This window comes from Macaca fascicularis, chromosome 11, assembly GCF_037993035.2.
Source record: "Macaca fascicularis isolate 582-1 chromosome 11, T2T-MFA8v1.1".
Taxonomy (NCBI): domain Eukaryota; kingdom Metazoa; phylum Chordata; class Mammalia; order Primates; family Cercopithecidae; genus Macaca; species Macaca fascicularis.
The window spans coordinates 53,467,664-53,485,360 of NC_088385.1; the positions used below are offsets into that span (position 1 = coordinate 53,467,664).

The window sequence follows — 17,697 nt, forward strand, 5'->3', positions numbered from 1 at the left end:
GGGGAAGTGCCACACACTTTTAAGCAATGAGATTTTGAGATCACTCACTCGCTTTCACTATGACAGTACCAAAAGGGATGGTGTTAAAGAAAAACCACCCCCATTATCCAATCACCTCCCACCAGGCCCTACCTCCAACATTAGAGATTACAATTCTACATGAGATTTGGTGGGGACACAGATCCCTACCATATCAAGAGGCTTCTGAGGCTTCTTTTTAAAATTTCTTTTATTTTTTTCTTGGTATAGTTTTTGCCTTGTGGCTAGCTTTAACGTATGCTGATCTAGTTTGCTTTTATAAAGATGTTTAATTTAAAATAAGTTTTTCTAAGTATTATTATTATTATTATTATTTTTTTGCATCTTGGTTAGATGATCCATTCCTACCTATATAGGCCCAGGACATCAAAACATTTAATTATGACTATACCACTCTGATTAATCTTATCTCATTAAGACATAAATTGCAAACCTTTGAGCTATACTGACCTGTCCCCAGGAAGATGTGATTAAGACACCTTTAGGAAAATAAGCAACCATACCATAGACTGGGAAAATATATTAGCAATTTGACAAAGGACATACATAGATCCATATTTAAAGAGCTTCTACAAATACACAATAAAAAGACAAAACCTAAATTTTAAAAATGGGCAAAAGATTTGAATACACACTTCACAAAAGAAGATATATGAGTGACCATTAAACACATGAAAAGCTTTCAACATTAGTTGTCAGAGAAGCAGAAATGAAAATCACAATGAGTCACCATTTCAGACCCACTAGAAAGGCTAAAGTACAAAAGACACCACCAAATGTCGTCAGGGCTGTGGAGTCAGTGGAAGTCGTATGTAGTATGGGTGGAAATGAAAATGGTAGAAACACTGTGGAAAACTATGTGGAAGTTTCTTATAAAGTTAAGCATATACTTACCCTATGACTCATCAATCCCCCTAATTGTTCATTCATAATCAATCCTTAGGACTCGCATGTTTTCCCTGCCTCCATATTTTCTCTGCTCTTTATTTTACTATTCACATGTTTCTTCTATTCTCTCATTTTCCATCTTCAATGGATTCTTTTGAACTAACCATAAAAGACTCATTTCTTCCAAATTCACTCTAAGTGGTATACATGTTATACCAAAATTATAATCATAATAATTTAGGATTAAATATCTATTTTGCCAAAATAAGATGGCAATTATTTTCATGATGATGGCTATAAATGTTAGTTTTGTGTCAAAGGTAACAATGAAAATGGAACATACACCAATATAAGAAAGACAGTATTTGGATTTTAAATTTTGTTTCATGTACAAATAACACAGCATTCTTTTAACAATAGATCAAAAATCACATCATAGTCATTTGAAAAGTTAATTTATTATATACCAATATACACTTTCTGTAATAAAAAAGAAGCCTCCCAATACATTGAGCCATCTTATAAATGAAATAAGAAAATAAAATTTTCATCTGTTTACAAATGGGGTTAATCAGCACAAGTTATAATATGTATGTCTGCCCTGCAGTATATATGAATTTTAATCTTGGTTATGAAGAAAAAATGGTGCTTTATTATTTGGCAATATAGGATGCTCTTGAACATTCAGAAGATACCTTTTTCCATTTTCTATTTTTGTATACTCTTTAGATGAGTGAAAATGTAAATATTTCTTAATGATGCTATTTGGCAGATTTTTTTCAAATAATAGTAGCTCAAAAGTTATGATACTTTCTAGTAATGCTCAATTTCCATAGCACAGTGCACCATTTTATGGTATTATACCTCTAGAAAATAATGCATAAAACCAATATATTTTCTTAGGCACAGTCCAGAAAGTTTATTGAAATATGATTTAGTATTATCATACATGTATGATACTTGTATTTCATAATTGGCTTTACTAAAATATAAAATATGCAAGTGTTCTTACTATGATTTGAAAATAAAAGTAGTAAACTCCAGAAATTTTAGGCTGTGAGTAGGAATTTTTAAATCCATTTTATGTAAGTTTGTTATAGAAGTGAGCGAGAATGATTGTGTGCATTTCTTTGTAGTGTTAGCACTTACACTTTTATGGAGAACCACTCAACATTGTATTAAATGGCCAATGAATGTCAACAAACACCTGTGTGAGTTAAACTGAACTAAATCCTATTTTAGACATGCTAAATTAAAAGAGCAACTTTAGTATTGATAATAATTTGCAAAAAGGAACTTATTTTCTTGTAGATCATCCTATTATTGTAAATATTGAAGAAGAGCATTGCCGAACTATATATAACTTAGGTTTCAAATTTAAATTATCCCCAGACATTTGTAGACAGATACATATGAATGGATTTTTGAGCCCACCAACTTAATTCCCTGCACCCACCCCCAAAAATATAAATGCTTTGTGAAGAAAGAAAACTACACATGTAAAAAATAAAAATCAAATGTACCATACATTAACATTCTGATGACTACAGAATAAGATTATATACATAAACATATAGCAAATCACAGTTTCCTGCACTGAATATTTATCAAATAAAAATGTATCAAACAATACTGGGTAGTGTATTTCCACATGATTGTGGTCTTCTTAAAATTCTGAATGAGGATGGAAGACGAGAGGGAGAGCATTGTTCAATGACAAAAGTATGACTAGAGGATTTAGGAATAACATGAAAAAGCAGATGCTCTCTAAAACAGGCAGTTTAGCTATCAGCATTATTTTTGTTGTTGCTCTATGATTGAAATAAAACCCCTCTCTATATTTAGTGTTTTAACATTTAAATATAGATGTTTTAACGTTTACAAAAAAAATCTATTGAATATAGAAGTCACTAACTCAATGTCACAAACAGGGTGGGCAAAATAACATTTTGCTGTTGACAGTAAGATGCTCTAGACTGGTGTCTGACCATTCATGTACCTTACAGAAACAGTTCCTAAGACATGCCTTTTGCCTCTGTTAGTAAACAGACCAGAGAGTTTGGTGCAAGACTGAGAGAAGGCGTTAAATGGTGATAGCTTTGCCACCAGGACATTTTTGTTTGATGTTCTGAGAATACAAATGTTTGGTACTTTTTTAGGGAGTGCAGGGTGAGGAGACAGCAGGGGAAAGAGTACTATCTGATGACTGTTACATGCAGTTACCCTTATTCTGCTCGTAAAGCAGCAAAAATACACCTTCATCATCTCACACTGTTCTAGTAAGACCTGGGTAGAAATGTGCACCACAGGTTTTATTTTAAACACTCACACAACCTTCCTTGACAAAAACAGTGATTTTCCTCTTCTACAGGTGCCTAGTGATATTACTGGTAAACGTCTTTGGAATCTTCCTGTTATTTCCTATGAATAACATTCCAATCAAGATAATTCAAATGTCTTTTGGAGTATAACTTGCAACCATTTCCAATAGAAACAGAAAGTATTTTTCCTTGTGTTAGTGATGCTTGGAATTTGGAGGATCATAAATCCAGTCCATTATAATGAGCGCCATGCTTCCAATCATGAAGATGATTCCAATCACAAGGAAAATTAAAGCCTATAATTCAGAGAGACTTTGTTAGGAACACAGAAACCATACTTAGTACAATTTGTTTTTTAGTTATTTACATAATACGGCAATCTGATCTATATATTGAGCCATATTATTCTTAATAGCTCAGATGCCCAGGCCTAACCGATCAGTCAATTTCGAATCCTAATTGGAGAAGGAAGACGAATACAGTGGAAAGATACAACCTATAGGTTCAACAATGGAGTAACAGTTAATTGATTTGGTACGTCAAGAAGATGGAATACCCTGTGATTATTAAAAATCAAAGAACAGAAAAAAAATTCAACAATCTAGAGAATGCTTACAACCTTTTAGGTGAAAAAGAGCAGGTTATAAAAGAATAGCCTATATGATATGATTCTAATTTTATAAAGCAAACAAAACCAAAAGCTTAAAAGATGTGGCAACAAAAAGTGTATGTGTGTGTGTGTGTGTGTGCATACATATAATATACACACATATATATAAAGACATATGTACATACCTACATATAAAATTCTTCAGCATTTTAACACTAGAAGAGGCCTTACATTTTATCACATACCTCCTAATTCTACATATAAGAAAGCAGCAACTAAAAATTTTTCACTAGAAAGGGTCTAGGAGGTAATTGTACTCATTTCACAATTGGCCAAACTGAAAGTAGGTCACAAACAGGACAAGTAATTTGCCAAGTTCACACTGCTGTAAAAATCCAAGCAAGATGGGCTACATAGAGTTAAAATTTGGGGGCAAGCTGCTAGATGGACCTTTTGATACCAAACTATCCTGAAGTCCCTGAAACATCCCAAAGGTAAATGACTTCAAGGGAAAAATTCAGAGTGATTCAGTAAGAAATATTCTTTTCAAGTCTTAACATGACTTTATTAAGGAGTGAAAGATAGTGTTTCCTTATTGGAAAAACAATTATTTCTAGCATTTGTTTCTATAGTAGTCTTATGGAAAAGAAACGTATACTCCCTGATTTAACAAGACCGTATTTTGTATCTAAAGAAGTTAACAGAACGATGAATGGTTCTGTGCTGGATCTTAGTCCACACCAGGGACAACAGGCACTACGGAGGGGAAAATAAAAGCAACATCTTTCTTTTGGCTTTGCAAAACTAACAACCATGACCAAAATATTTAAATTATTCCATAACACCGCTAGAGAGTCTAATTCCTTCTTCCATGATTTTCTGTGGATAGTGCAACAGCAGCTTGGTATTGGACACTGCTATGTGCCTGAAGCTCATGTGCCTGTGGGAAAGGCTACTACTATTTGACATGTATGACAGACTCAACACAGGATGTTTGATATTTGAAGTAGAATCATTTGAGTTTCAGAATATATCTCCTTTCTCTGCTACCAGAGAGTTCTAGCACATTTTTGATTTTTGGTTCTTGTATATTGATTCATTTTTCTGAACTATGTTATTTTCCGGTTTATTCTAATTACTTGGAAGAACAACTAATAATGGGGGAAATTGCAAGGTTTACTTACCCCGACCTTTTGGGGTGACCTAAAAGGTTCTTTCTTGACAAGTTTAAGATAAAAAACTGCTGGAAGAATAAAAATCAGCATAGTGGCAGAAGAAGCCCCTGAGAAGACAAATACAGGGCAAGGTCAATGTCTTACCCAGCAGGTCTTAGTAAAGGAGATGCCAGCACACACTTTAAACAAACCAAATATAAAGCTATCCTATACTTAGCACTAAAAACACACATTCAAGTCACATAAGCTCATCTTGGTTATTTATTCATAGAAGATATGTTTATAGAGATAATTAAAATGTACCTAACATCAAAGCTGCATAAGTATATGCAACAAATAATAAGCAACAAGAGGCTGAATTTAACACAAATTTACAGGGGATTAGTAATATAAATACATACTAAGGTGGCTGAACTCATGACACACCTATCCACCTCTTACTTTTCAAGTTGCCTACACATGGTTCTTTTAAAGTTTTAGATTGTGTTTAAAATTTAAGTAACCCCTCAATGAGTAGAATGAAAATTAATGGACCATGCAGTTATGGGAAATACTAATAATACATTTTACATAATCAACCTCCTATTCCTCTGAAGATACCTTTTAATGTTCAGCTGATACTCATAGTATCAGAGAGCTTCTGGTAGGTAAAATCTATCTTCCTCTTTTCCTGATGACAGAGCTAATACCTAAGTCCAAATCCTGGGTCCACACCAAGGCATATGACTTGACTTCTATGAGGGTCAGTTTCCTCATCTGTCAGAAAAAGCAGCTTGACTAAATGACCTATAAGGTAGCTCCCAGTGTCACTTAGGAGGAAGAGAAAGTGACCAGCTCAATCACCAGAGCCTCACAGGGATAAAGGGAATCCGTGAGCCTGAGAAAGACGGGGATCTGGATGACCCAGCACTGGTTCCCTGTCCACCATTTAATGGGGCGTGAGTTTGGGTTGATCAAATTGAAGCCTTTCTGAAACTCACCAATGAATCCGAAGATGTATTTTATAGTTGGCACAAGGATGACCAGAACATTATTAAGTGCAATGAGCATGGCTGCAATTAGGAAATGTCGTATCCAGCTGAAGGGTCTTTTGGGAAATAACAGTGTGGTCACTGACGTACGAATCTTAAACAAGAAAGTTCAAAGGCAAGATCATTTATTTGTTTTTTACTTTATTATTTCAAATATTCTCATCACTCTAATGCATTTTCTTTCTTTTTCTTTTTCCCAGAAAAGATCTTGATGCTTTTTTTTTTCAATTTTTTATTATTATAAAGCATACATAACATAGAACTTACCATCTTAACCATTTTTAAGTGTACAGTTCAGTGGTATTAAGTATGGTCATTTCAGTCAACAACAGACCACATATAAGACAGTGATACCCTAAGGTTGTAATACTGTATTTTTACTGTACCTTTTCTATGTTTGAGTACACAAATACTTAATCATTGTGTTACAGGTACTTACACTATTCAGTACAGTAACATGCTGTACAGGTTTGTAGCCTAGGAGTACTAGGCTATGCCATATAGCCTTACTGTATAGTAAACTCCACCATTTAGGCTGCAAGTACAATCTATGATGCTTGCACAATGACAGAATTGCCTAAAGATGCGTTTGTCAGAATATGTCCACATTTTTAAGTACATGACTGTACTTTCATCTTGTTGTGCAGTCTTGATGCTAACTTTTGATATTTGAGATGGAGTGTCATTTTTTCCTTAGCGTACTTTATAAGACAATATTTTATGTGTTCACTTCCTTAGTTTTCAGAATTTATTGTCAAAAATAATCTCAGTCGGAAAGAGATAACAGGTAAGACACATAATTAAGAAACACAGTAAAACCCTTGTTGATCATGAAACATGTCTCATCAGACTGGATGAAACATTAAGGGCAAGCACTGAGTTGATTTACACAAGATTGTGAAAGGAATTTTTACAAATCCAGGTTTTCCTTAATTTTGCATTTTATTTAACATTTTTAAATAAAATTTTAGGGTGGCATCTTAAAGTTTTGACGTTTTTGTGTTTGCTCCTTCCTCTTTGTCTCCTTTGTACGTCTCCCTATCAATAGATTGTAAATCTATGAAAGGCAAGGAATAGGACCTAATAATCTAACCATTCCTCAGACTTTTTTGCTCAGTGTTGTGCACACAGCAGACACTCAATAAAAGCTTAAATTAAATTGAATAGTAGGAATCTTTTCCTTCCCTTCATGATCCTTGACAGATTTCAGCCCTACTTCAGCAGTTGAAATAAGTAGGCGAAGGGTCAAGAGAGGCTCACTTTGCAGCAGCTGCTCAAGTTACTCTGTTGTAACTGGATAAAGATCCTGTGGGCAGAGGGAGGGAGTGGCATTTGTGTTTGTACAGCTTAACAAAGTTGAAAACACTCTTATCTTTGGAATCTTTTAGAGGACACTTTTTTGACTTAGTGGAATTACTCTATCAGCTTTCCAGTAAGTGAATGCTTCGGTTAAGCCAGGAGTTCACATTTTTGGAAATGCTGTGATTGATTTTCACTTTGAAATTTTAGTTCTGAAGTCACTTAAGGTGCAGAGATGGGAACTCATTTAAAAGAGGGAAAACATCAAATATATTTTGAAACATGTATGAATGACAAAAAATTCAAACTAAATAGCTTGCAATTTCTCATGTGACATTCCTTTCATACCACTCCACCAAAAATTAAAGCCATCTGTTTAGGCTGAAAAGGCAATTTCATTTCTAAAATGACAAACCAGATAGTCTCTGGAAATAGTTTAAGAATAACTTTGTAAAGAATTTTAAAAATTGGATTAGTGAACGTTATGAAACTCATTCTGAAAAGTAAACTGAGGAAAGCAAATGGTGTGATATTGTTTTCCTCAGCAGCCTATAATTCTACATTATGATCTGCAATTAGTGCTTATTCAATATTGTCAAAACTGGTCTAATTGGTAGGCTTAAAATAAGCTTTTTATGGTATATACATAGTGCTTGAGGACAATTTGTTTCACAGTGTTAAACAGATAGAATAAACAAGTATGAAATATAGGTTCATTTTCAGAAAATAGTCACAGTTTGTTTTGTAGTCATTTGTTAAAATGGTGCATTCAGGACAATAAGCTGAGTTCGAGTGAGTTAGAGGCAGTCCTGTATGTCCAGGGCCTCTGAATGGGAAGGCAGCCTCCTGGCTCCCAGAAAGACTAACATTTGGCCTGATGATATGAGAGTACAGAAAGTTTATGGGAATAATAGGTAGAATGGTTGGAGTAAACACAAATGCTTCCTCCTCTTTGTGAATAAGGAATAAGAAAATTTCAAACAGAACTGAAGGTGGCTTCCAATGCATTCCTGAAGAGGGCAACAGAGTAAAGAGGGAGGGAGGTACTAGGCTTGTGGTGGTGGTGGGGGAAAAGATCAGGAAGGAAACGTGCTGATCAATCCATGTTAAAGTGCTTCCCTGAGGAGTGAGCCTAGGACCAAAAGTCCCCAGCAGTTGTTTACCTTTGCCAGGGCAGGCCACTGCTGATTCCCACCGAAACTTATCTGCTCTTACACTTAGCTATGTGCCCTTTTCTTTCTGACACAAGTTGCTAGGAACCTGGAAATGTGGGTCAGATGCTGTGGGTGAGGGGAGGTCCCCAGCACCATCCAGGGCCTCTGACCCAGAATGATTCCATTAAGGTCTACGCAGCTCTAGAGAAAACATCTGTTATTTCCAGAGAAAGAGTCCTGAACAGGATCCTGTTAGGTCGTGCTGTGTTCTGATGCAGGGGCCCAATGTGAAGGTCAAAAATGTGGAGGCACAGGAGGAAGTGAGAGTCTTAGCTCTAACTCTTTAAAAAAAAAAAAAAAAAAAAAAGCCTCTCCCATTGTTTAGACAGAGCTCACACTTTGATTTTGCAGGTTTGCTTAAGGCAAGGATGTTGGATATACCTACGAATCACTACTCCACTGCAGTTCATAGCAATATATGCTGCATTTCTATGTCGATATCTACATACACTTCAAAACAGATCTGAAGGCAACATAAGTGAAAAGAATGATTTTAACTATAAGATGAAATACAAGTAGCTAGGGATCTTTTTTCAAAGGCATAGCAGGTGAAATTTGAGTCTGTGTGTTCATGATATAACCATTAACATTATTTAGTTTCCTGTTCTTTATGGAAATATGGGAACTTTACTGCATAAAGGGAAGCATAAGCTGAAAATGGCATGATCAGTCCTCTGGAAGGAGGTGCCATTCCATAATAGATACCCTGCCCACTACTAAGAGAGAAAGAAATGTTGGGCTGCTACTGAAAACACTATCTTAATTCATTTCATATATTCACTTGTTCAACAAATCCTACAAGCAGTTACTATGCACCTTTTACTAAGAAGGAAAAAACTAACCTGATTGGAGAAAAGAAAGATAATAAATGAAGTAGAGAAAAACAAACCCCAGTCTAAAGCTGATAGATTTTAATCCAGATTAGGTTTTATTTGTTTTATTATTAATATATGGTGATATCAAGGCAAGTAAATAAACTTCTTATTGGTCAAGAGTTCCTTAGATGAAATAAACTGTCAGGAGAAACATGCTGTGAGTCAGCATTTGACACATTGAAAATCTGAGCTCTAAGTTGTATGAAATAAACAAGCAAAAGCACCAATAACAACTTTTATCATTTTACTAAAGAAAAAAATTGAATTTAGCCTCAGAAGACTTGATTGAGATCCACTCAAGGAAGCATCTCTATGTATCCATCATCTATAGGGAGGTTTGGTTCATTTAGCCCAGATCCTCAACCCAGCTGAATTCGTTTCACATGTCACCAAGGGAAAGAGTGTCTATGCTTTTGCTAGAAAAGGCAGTTTATACATTTCAAGACAAGGCAAGCTTCATTTGAAGACTGTTTTTCTTCCCCAGCACGACTGAGCTCACCCTCTGTGCCAGTCACTGTGCACATCCACAAGTCCCAGGGACTTATGACTCTGTGGGGCAGTAGAGCACTTACATAGATTATTTAAATGTAACATTACAAGGGTGAGGACAGGATAATGTGCAAAATGTTTTATAAATGCTAATGTTGAGTGGAAATACATAATGAAGGATAGCAGTTAGTCATTTTTCTGAACTCTGGTTCTTATGGTCAATTTTAGTTCTAATGGCATCTAATGGTTACACACTATTGCTGTTCCTGATGGTCAGATTTATACCAGTGCTTTATTTCTCACATAGGGTAAGAATTTCTAAGGGGAGATTTGGATTTTCCATGCTGAAGTGAAATGTTCATCAATAAATGACTTCTACTTCCCATGACAATAATTGCAGCCATCAGTGTTGGGCTATGAGCTGCACTGGTTGAACTGTTACCAGCTGTCTGTGTGACAATGGCCAATTCTGGCAATCCCTTAAGACCGTGGTTTGAAAACACTATATGAATATGAATAAAGCAATACAGAAGCACATTACAGATTTCTTATGCTTTGATTCTACAATGATGTGAGTGCTTGTACTGTGCCAATATTTAGTGAGTGATTTTTTTACACATAAAAAGAAGGGCTCCAGATATTTTCTCAGTGAAGTTGTTTGCCTGGCAATTTTATCCTATCATATACCTTCTGTTTATAGTTATCTTCTGTCTTGTACCCAAGACAGAGCTGATTTTAGGCTAAAGGTATGTGTATGTCATCTGAAATACTTTCAGATATATTAGGGGCAAGACATGATTTAAGAGTAAAATATTAGCCACCATAGTAATACAGATCTGATTTCATGCACTCATGAAAAAGGAATGTGCCAAAATATATTTCAGCACACAAGCTGCATTTAAAGTGACCACAGTGTCATTATAGAAATAGTCTTCTTATGCCAGCCCTGTATGGAACATTATGTCCAGGACAGTGCTGGTTACTGTGTCACTTATTTTTTCCCCCTCAAATGAATGAGTAAATTCAGTGTTTATGAAAGAGGAGTTGGCAGGAGGGTGAAGACCTGTGTTTATCCTTAGGTGGTGGTTTTAACTCACACAGCCCAAATTTTCACTACCAGCTCTGCTCTGGGATCTCAGAACAAACTGACACCAATGACAAATGCCAGGAAGGGGTGACCTGGTATGAGTCTGGCAGAGGCCGCATGTGAAAGAGATATGTGATAGATAGCATAACTGTTTTTTGAAAAATTTTTTTCTGGTATATAATTTACTTAACATGAATCCCCTTTTCATTAGCCTTCAAGGCGTCAGGTTAAATAAGGCAACTTTTGGATATTATTGCAGCACGACAAACTGGAAAAAAAATGAAATGCCTTCAAAACTGTGATGAAATTCAATATGATTTGAAAGTTAACATGGTTTTGGTTTTCAAGGTTCCAAAGTTATATAAACTCCTACTCAGTTTTACTAATCCACAAGATGGAAGCTCAAGCTCCACTTTTCAAATTTGAGTTTAAAAATAAGTTTTATGATTTTTTTCTACACTATAAAAATATCACCTGAAACGACTTGCTCTATCTGCACATTAAATGGCCAATTTTAAGTGGCTCAAAATGCTATAGGAAAATAACAATATCCTCAGGCATTGCAATTGCAAACTCACCCTATAATTAAATCAAAATGAAGGTAGAACACATGTGCTAATTTATGGGGTCAAGTAGGTTTCTTTCATCATAGTCTTATGTACTTACTGGGAACAGGACAATGGGCACAGTTAGTGTTACTGCCACAAGGACTGCCAGGCGAACCATGAGAAGAGGGATGTCGAATGTATACACTTTGCTGTAGGCATGAAGTAATTCATCTTCAGCTTCTCCTACATCAGGAAGAAGAGAATGAGCCCGCTTGGTGTTGTCAAATCAGCACGGGTCACTTATGGCAACATTTTATAGAGAGAACACAGAACAGAGGAAAAGACCTAGGTCTGGGAATCCAGGCACCTCTGGTCTTGCCTCTGAGCTCATTAGCTATGCAACCTTCATTCAAATAAACCAAGAGGTCCTGAAGCTTATAAAGTTGCAGAAGCTATAATACAAAATAAAGAGCCTCTCAAGCTCATTTACATTGTGATAAATCTATCTTTGCTGTACAGAAGCAATTACAAATCAGACAAAGACTAAGGTGTTCTTGTTGAAGGGGATGAGAGGCCCAAGCCCCATATCTTGTCTTTCCCAGCCTACCACCTCCCTTGCCCCAACCTGTGCAGCCACTCCTGATGCAGTTTACAAAGCCAGTGTGTAAACTCTAGGATGAATGATTGCTACCATTTTTTCAAGCTCAACAACTATGACTCCATCACCACCCTAAAACAGATATTTTTGGACTTTTTCAAGTTTTTGCTTGTCTTATGAAACTCATTAAAATAAGTATAAGTAACATGCAGGGATAAATTAGTATAATCTTTACAGGGTCTCCCAACGGATACTACTCTAAGGTGAAGATGCTGCCCTACTTGAAAACACATTCATTCAGGATTCCAAACACAAATAACAAGGAAATATTTATGGAATCAAATGTAGTTGGATTTCCACCTCAAGATCAGACAAAAAGGAGTGAAAATACCTTCAGTAGTATTGACCTTGACATTCATTATTTCACAACCAGCAAAAAGTTAATGCCCAATCTAAAGCACATGTTTGGTTAATAGTCAAATATTAGTCAAATAGAAAGAAAACCCAAGCAAATGGTGGCCTACTCCTGAATCTCTCCTCCACAATTTGTCATACCTTCAATTCAGTTTACCAAGTCAGTAAGAAAAAAAAAAAAATTAAGTTAAAAACCTTAAAACGAGGCTTATACAAAAATATATTTATATTGATACACTGATTCATGTAAACATATGCTACCAGGTCAATATGTGATTCCAAGAAATCTGTATATGTGGCCGCACTTCATGGAAGGAGTACAATCCTATTCCTTTTGTGAACTGTTAAGATGCCAGAGAGGAAATGTTGCAGGCATAATCTAATGTGGCCACAGTCACTTTTTTTTTGGTAGTGCATTCTCAGATTGAAGGAAATTCTGTCATGTCCTCTTTCTTAGGAAATCATTTGATATAACAAAATAGAATGGATGTGTCAGAAATTTTACCTAAAGTCCCAAGCTCCCAGGTTTGATTTGACTGGTAAATAGGAGGCAAGTTGAAACTTGAGGACCTGGCAGTTTCCCTGCCATTTGCTTTGCAGTTAATAATTCCATCAAAGGAGCTTTATCACATGCAAGTGGATTCATTCTCATCACTTCTAGCCTGAGTTGGACTATGGAGTCTAGCCAAAGAAATATCATCTGTCCCTAAAGGAAAATAATTTCATTTGAGGGATATTTTTTATGAAATATGTGTTAATTCACAAATTGTTGTAACTTGTTAGCCAGGCTGAATCAGGCCCCATTTCCTCAGGTCAAGTGACAAAGCTAAAATAGTATATTAATTGAATATGTGTCATCTATAGATCATGCTTATAGAAGGCAATTAAAAAAATCATACCTACCCAGGTCAAGGATCAGCCTAACAAGGATTTGCACATAGAGAATGACTTTCACAGAGTGACCTACCATAGAAGGTTAGGTAACCAAAGAGGGCAGCAAGCAGGTACATGACAAGCATCCCCGTGATGGAAATATTTGACACTGTTTGCATTTTTCTCTGGGACCGACTGGAAAAATAAAGAACACCAAGCTTTGTTTTTTAGACTTACAAAAAAAAATCACTTTTCAAAATTAAAATAATGAATAAAAAAGTGTATCTGTATTGTTCATCGTGAAGACATATTTCTAGTACATAAACTTATAGCTGGTTTAAATTTGTCTTAGAGAGCTAATGAGGATTCATTTCCATTTTTCTTAAACACTACTCCTTCAGTCTTAAACACAATCATTTCCCTAGAAGAGGAACAGTCTACTTCATGTCAGTCAGTAAGCCTGCCCACTGAATAAGAATGTAATTAACATAAAGATCAAACAGGCTTCTAACATAGAAAGTTTTTGCATTTCATAATGAGATGACTTTAGATGAGGAAAAGAACCTACGAGAGTCAGCAAAGTACTACTGCCAAGAGTCCAGACTACTGGAAATCCTGACATTGTTACCTGAAAAGCTTCTGGAAATCATTCTAGAGGGAACCTGACTGCCAAAGATCAATTGTCAGGCTTCTGGAATAACTGCTACACGTGATTTTCAAAGTAAATCAAAGACATCAAAATACTTGAAAGTGTTCTGAAATTTTTTATGAGGTAAATCAGAATTTATAGGGAAAGTTTTGCTATTTAGTGAGAATGAAGACTGAGGTTACTGATGTCTAGATTAAAGAAGTTGAGAATTATTATATAATACCCTTCCTTAAGGGAAAGAGGAAAACAGCTATAATGAGTTCATATCCTTTGTTTCCAAGCAAATACCAACAACTTCAAAGGGAAAAGAATACAAACGAATCACAGACCATCAGCTAGAAGAAACAAGATTTTCTAGCCAGTGACTCTATTGTACAAATAAGACAACAAAGGACAGATATTGGCACATCTCTTGTAACGAATGTGTTCTAGACAAGGCTTAGGTGCTGACTGTAAATGACATCAGTGGCTTATCGAGGCTGCCCCTAACCATAAGTTTTGGTCGTCATGGGTGTTTTCATTTCTAGTCCAGCTGACATCACTTCTTCCTAACAAAATTTAAATTTAAATTCCCAACACCTGCCAAAATTATTACAACCATCGGCGGCTCCTTGTCCACCTGCCATGAACCCCTCCCCCAAACCATTATGGTGGAGAGAAAGGAGAGAAAGAAGCAAATAAGGTAGTGCTGTGGTGGGCTGATTCCCACCTTTCTGATTAAAGCATGTTACTGAGGGTGGATGGAGTACATATTTTCTCTGAAGAGGAAGCTATAAACTGTGTTTCCTCTTAAAGAACCTTGAACATATGAGCAGATTTTCAAAGCAAATTAGAATGCTAAAATGATGGCTGCCTTACTCTTTAAGTTCACTGTAGATGGGAAGGACCTCAGGGTGGCATACAAAAGCAAATGCTAGGATAGGAATTGCATAGGCCGTCTGAAAAACAAAGACAACACCACGTGTTTAGCATTCCAACATAGATGGTGATCTCAGGCCATCTCAGTTTATTGAATAAAAACTTAGAAAACACATAACTGTACTCATTAGAAGCCTGGACCTCTCACTTACCCGGGAGTTGAATACAAAGTATTTAGGTTGACACTTGTCATCACTATGAGCTTCATACTCTACTCCACTGTCATGAAGAGAGCCCTTGGCCTGGTTCTCATCCAGCCCCGCAGGATTGCGGTGGGTATAATCCATCATGAAGTTCACATCAGAACTCTCAGAGTTGTTGGGTAACATTACTACATGCATTGGAAGCGTGTTGTTGAATGACAGATTTCCAACACTGTGATCCAAAACAGGTAGAGGGCAGGGTATTTGGAATTTCTTGTAAATCACCTAGACTCCGTCATTAAAAAAGAAAAAAATCAGCTTTTTGAGAAAAAACAATGAAATAAGAATCCATATGTGTGGCTTATGGGGTGGGGTGTGAGGGAGCTCAGTTAGGCAATCCTTTTAGACTAATGGACAAAGTAAACTCCCTCTAACCTCTGTTCTAAGGGAAGAGTTGAAGCTGTGATTGGCAGCTCTGCCTCTTAGAGTTAACAGGACAATATTTTGCATGAATCCTTCCCACCCTCCTTCATGCCCTTCCATGAGAAAGATGATCACTTCCTTATTTCTTCAAACTAAAGTGACATGGGCCTTCAAAACCTTCTTTCCTTCTCCTTTACCTCTTTGGGGAAATGCTTTGTAAATTTTGGCATTCATGATAGTGCAAGAAATTCCCTCTTTTGTCAGGGGCCTGGAGAGGAGGATTTCTTCTTTAATTCCACTGTCCTTGTCCTGTCTTAATGGGTAGAATGTGTAAGAGAGAATGGCTGATTCATGTGAATATGGCTGTAGCATTCTTCTTTCTCTTCTGGGACTCTTCTCTACTGTTCTAAATACCAGATTATTGTCATGTTCCTGCTTGAAGTGTTCCTTTTTATCCAATATATAACCAGTGTACCTAGACCAAACCATTAGTAGTAGCTTTGATGTTCCACCTCAACTATCTTTAAATTGTAGCTGCTCTTTTTTTGTTCTAAATTAGTCTACAAGAAAATCACTTGTGATACAAGAACTATTTCATATTAGTGAAGTGCTTGAACAAAATGAGGACACTAATTTAGGCACAGAAAGAATCTTATGCTAACCAGCCTACAAGGGTCATGTCATCACATCACTTACCACACTAACAAAAAACACCATGCAGGTAAGAGAAAATCCACTGGTATAGCCAAGATAACCTAGAAGTTAGAAGAAGCATTTTGGAAGGTGAATATGGCATCTACAATTAGCTTACCTATTTAAATGTGAAATAAAAATAAAAATATTTCCAGTTAGAAAATATCTTTACCTAAATTTTTAAGGAGTGAAAGTGGAAGAATAATTCCAACAGATACAAATATGATGAGGTAGTTGCCATTGAGGTACCATTCTCTAGAAGAGAGAGACAAGTATTTAGAATCAGAAAAGACCAAGTAGAATGAGTCACTTGATGTCACAGAGGGAACATAAGACATACCCAGTATTTTCTTCAAGTCCCATGAATGCTCTGATTACTTCAGGTAGTTCATATTTAATGATAAAGAGGTAGCTTGACATTGCTAAAATGGAAAATGTGACAGCTTAGATGGTGTGGATAGCACTGAAGTCACATGCAAGCAAGTTATGACATTTGGGATAAGTAAGATGAACATCTAATCCCCCAAATGGAAAAAAAACTCACTGTGTATTTGGCACTGCTTCCAAGTTCTCTTCCAAGATAGACATTTGACCCTCTAGCTTTTGTAGGTGGACCTTTGTTAACAGTATCAGGGCTGATTCTGTGTTAAAGCCAGCTCCAAAGTTTACAGTGAAGCTGCAGTTTTAAGGTTCTGCCCTCAGTTATAAATCATCATAGCCCATACTCAGTGTGCCTGTGTTAGTGTCTATAACTTGGGCAGTAGTCTGGCAACAAAAGGCATGGCCAGCTGAGAGATGGCAGAATCAAAGGGCAGATCTGCAGAGTCAATACATCCCCTCTGGTTTTCTGCAGACGGGCATGTATCTAGTCCTCTGGGATCTGTCTGAGGAGCACACAAAGTCTCAGACCACTTATTGTCGGAACCAAAGTCTTCCCGGATTGATAAAAGAATACAAGAGATGACTCTCTCCATCTTTGTCAAAGACGTTCCCCACCCCCACTTCATCTTACTCTCCTTTTGACCAACTAAGGAATTATATAGTGGCAAAATTTCATGAGCATCTAGGTAAGTGATATATGAGTCATTATCTACTCTAGTGAAAGATTTCTTGATGAAATCTACAAGCCCTCTCCCAGAAAAAATGAATATGTATTCATATGCATAACATTACAATTTTCCTGCATCATGCCTTTTTCAAGCCCATCCATTTGGTGAAGGATAACGCTGATTTGTTGACACATGGCCAAAAGATTCAGTTAAAAACAGAACTCACAAATTTTACATGAAAACTTTAAGTGTGTCCTACATCCTTCCAGTGAATTTTTGCTGACAGGCACTTTAAAACACATACTTAAATTTTAAATTAAACTACTGAGTTTAAAAATACTTTCTTAACTTCAAATGAAAG

The 17,697-nt window shown here is 36.2% G+C and overlaps 1 protein-coding gene across 6 annotated transcripts in view; it reads right to left on the minus strand.

Moving 5' to 3' along the window:
- Window positions 1-1,365: 1,365 nt before the first annotated feature.
- The window catches only part of SLC38A4 (solute carrier family 38 member 4), a 68,592-nt gene continuing 52,260 nt past the window's right edge, over window positions 1,366-17,697 (minus strand). For 2 of the 6 annotated variants that reach the window (XM_005570642.4, XM_005570641.4), the window contains exons 7-16: window positions 16,628-16,709; window positions 16,460-16,542; window positions 16,291-16,349; window positions 15,181-15,456; window positions 14,969-15,048; window positions 13,556-13,656; window positions 11,695-11,819; window positions 6,014-6,158; window positions 5,043-5,140; window positions 1,366-3,544 (exon numbers count right to left, since the gene is read on the minus strand). In XM_005570642.4, coding sequence (XP_005570699.1) covers window positions 3,443-3,544; window positions 5,043-5,140; window positions 6,014-6,158; window positions 11,695-11,819; window positions 13,556-13,656; window positions 14,969-15,048; window positions 15,181-15,456; window positions 16,291-16,349; window positions 16,460-16,542; window positions 16,628-16,709 — 1,151 coding nt within the window. In that variant the 3' untranslated portion in view covers window positions 1,366-3,442. Of the gene's footprint in view, window positions 3,545-5,042; window positions 5,141-6,013; window positions 7,371-11,694; window positions 11,820-13,555; window positions 13,657-14,968; window positions 15,049-15,180; window positions 15,457-16,290; window positions 16,350-16,459; window positions 16,543-16,627; window positions 16,710-17,697 lie in introns of those variants that run through there. The other 4 variants (XM_074005907.1, XM_005570645.5, XR_012419734.1 and 1 more) reach the window with 3 other exon arrangements.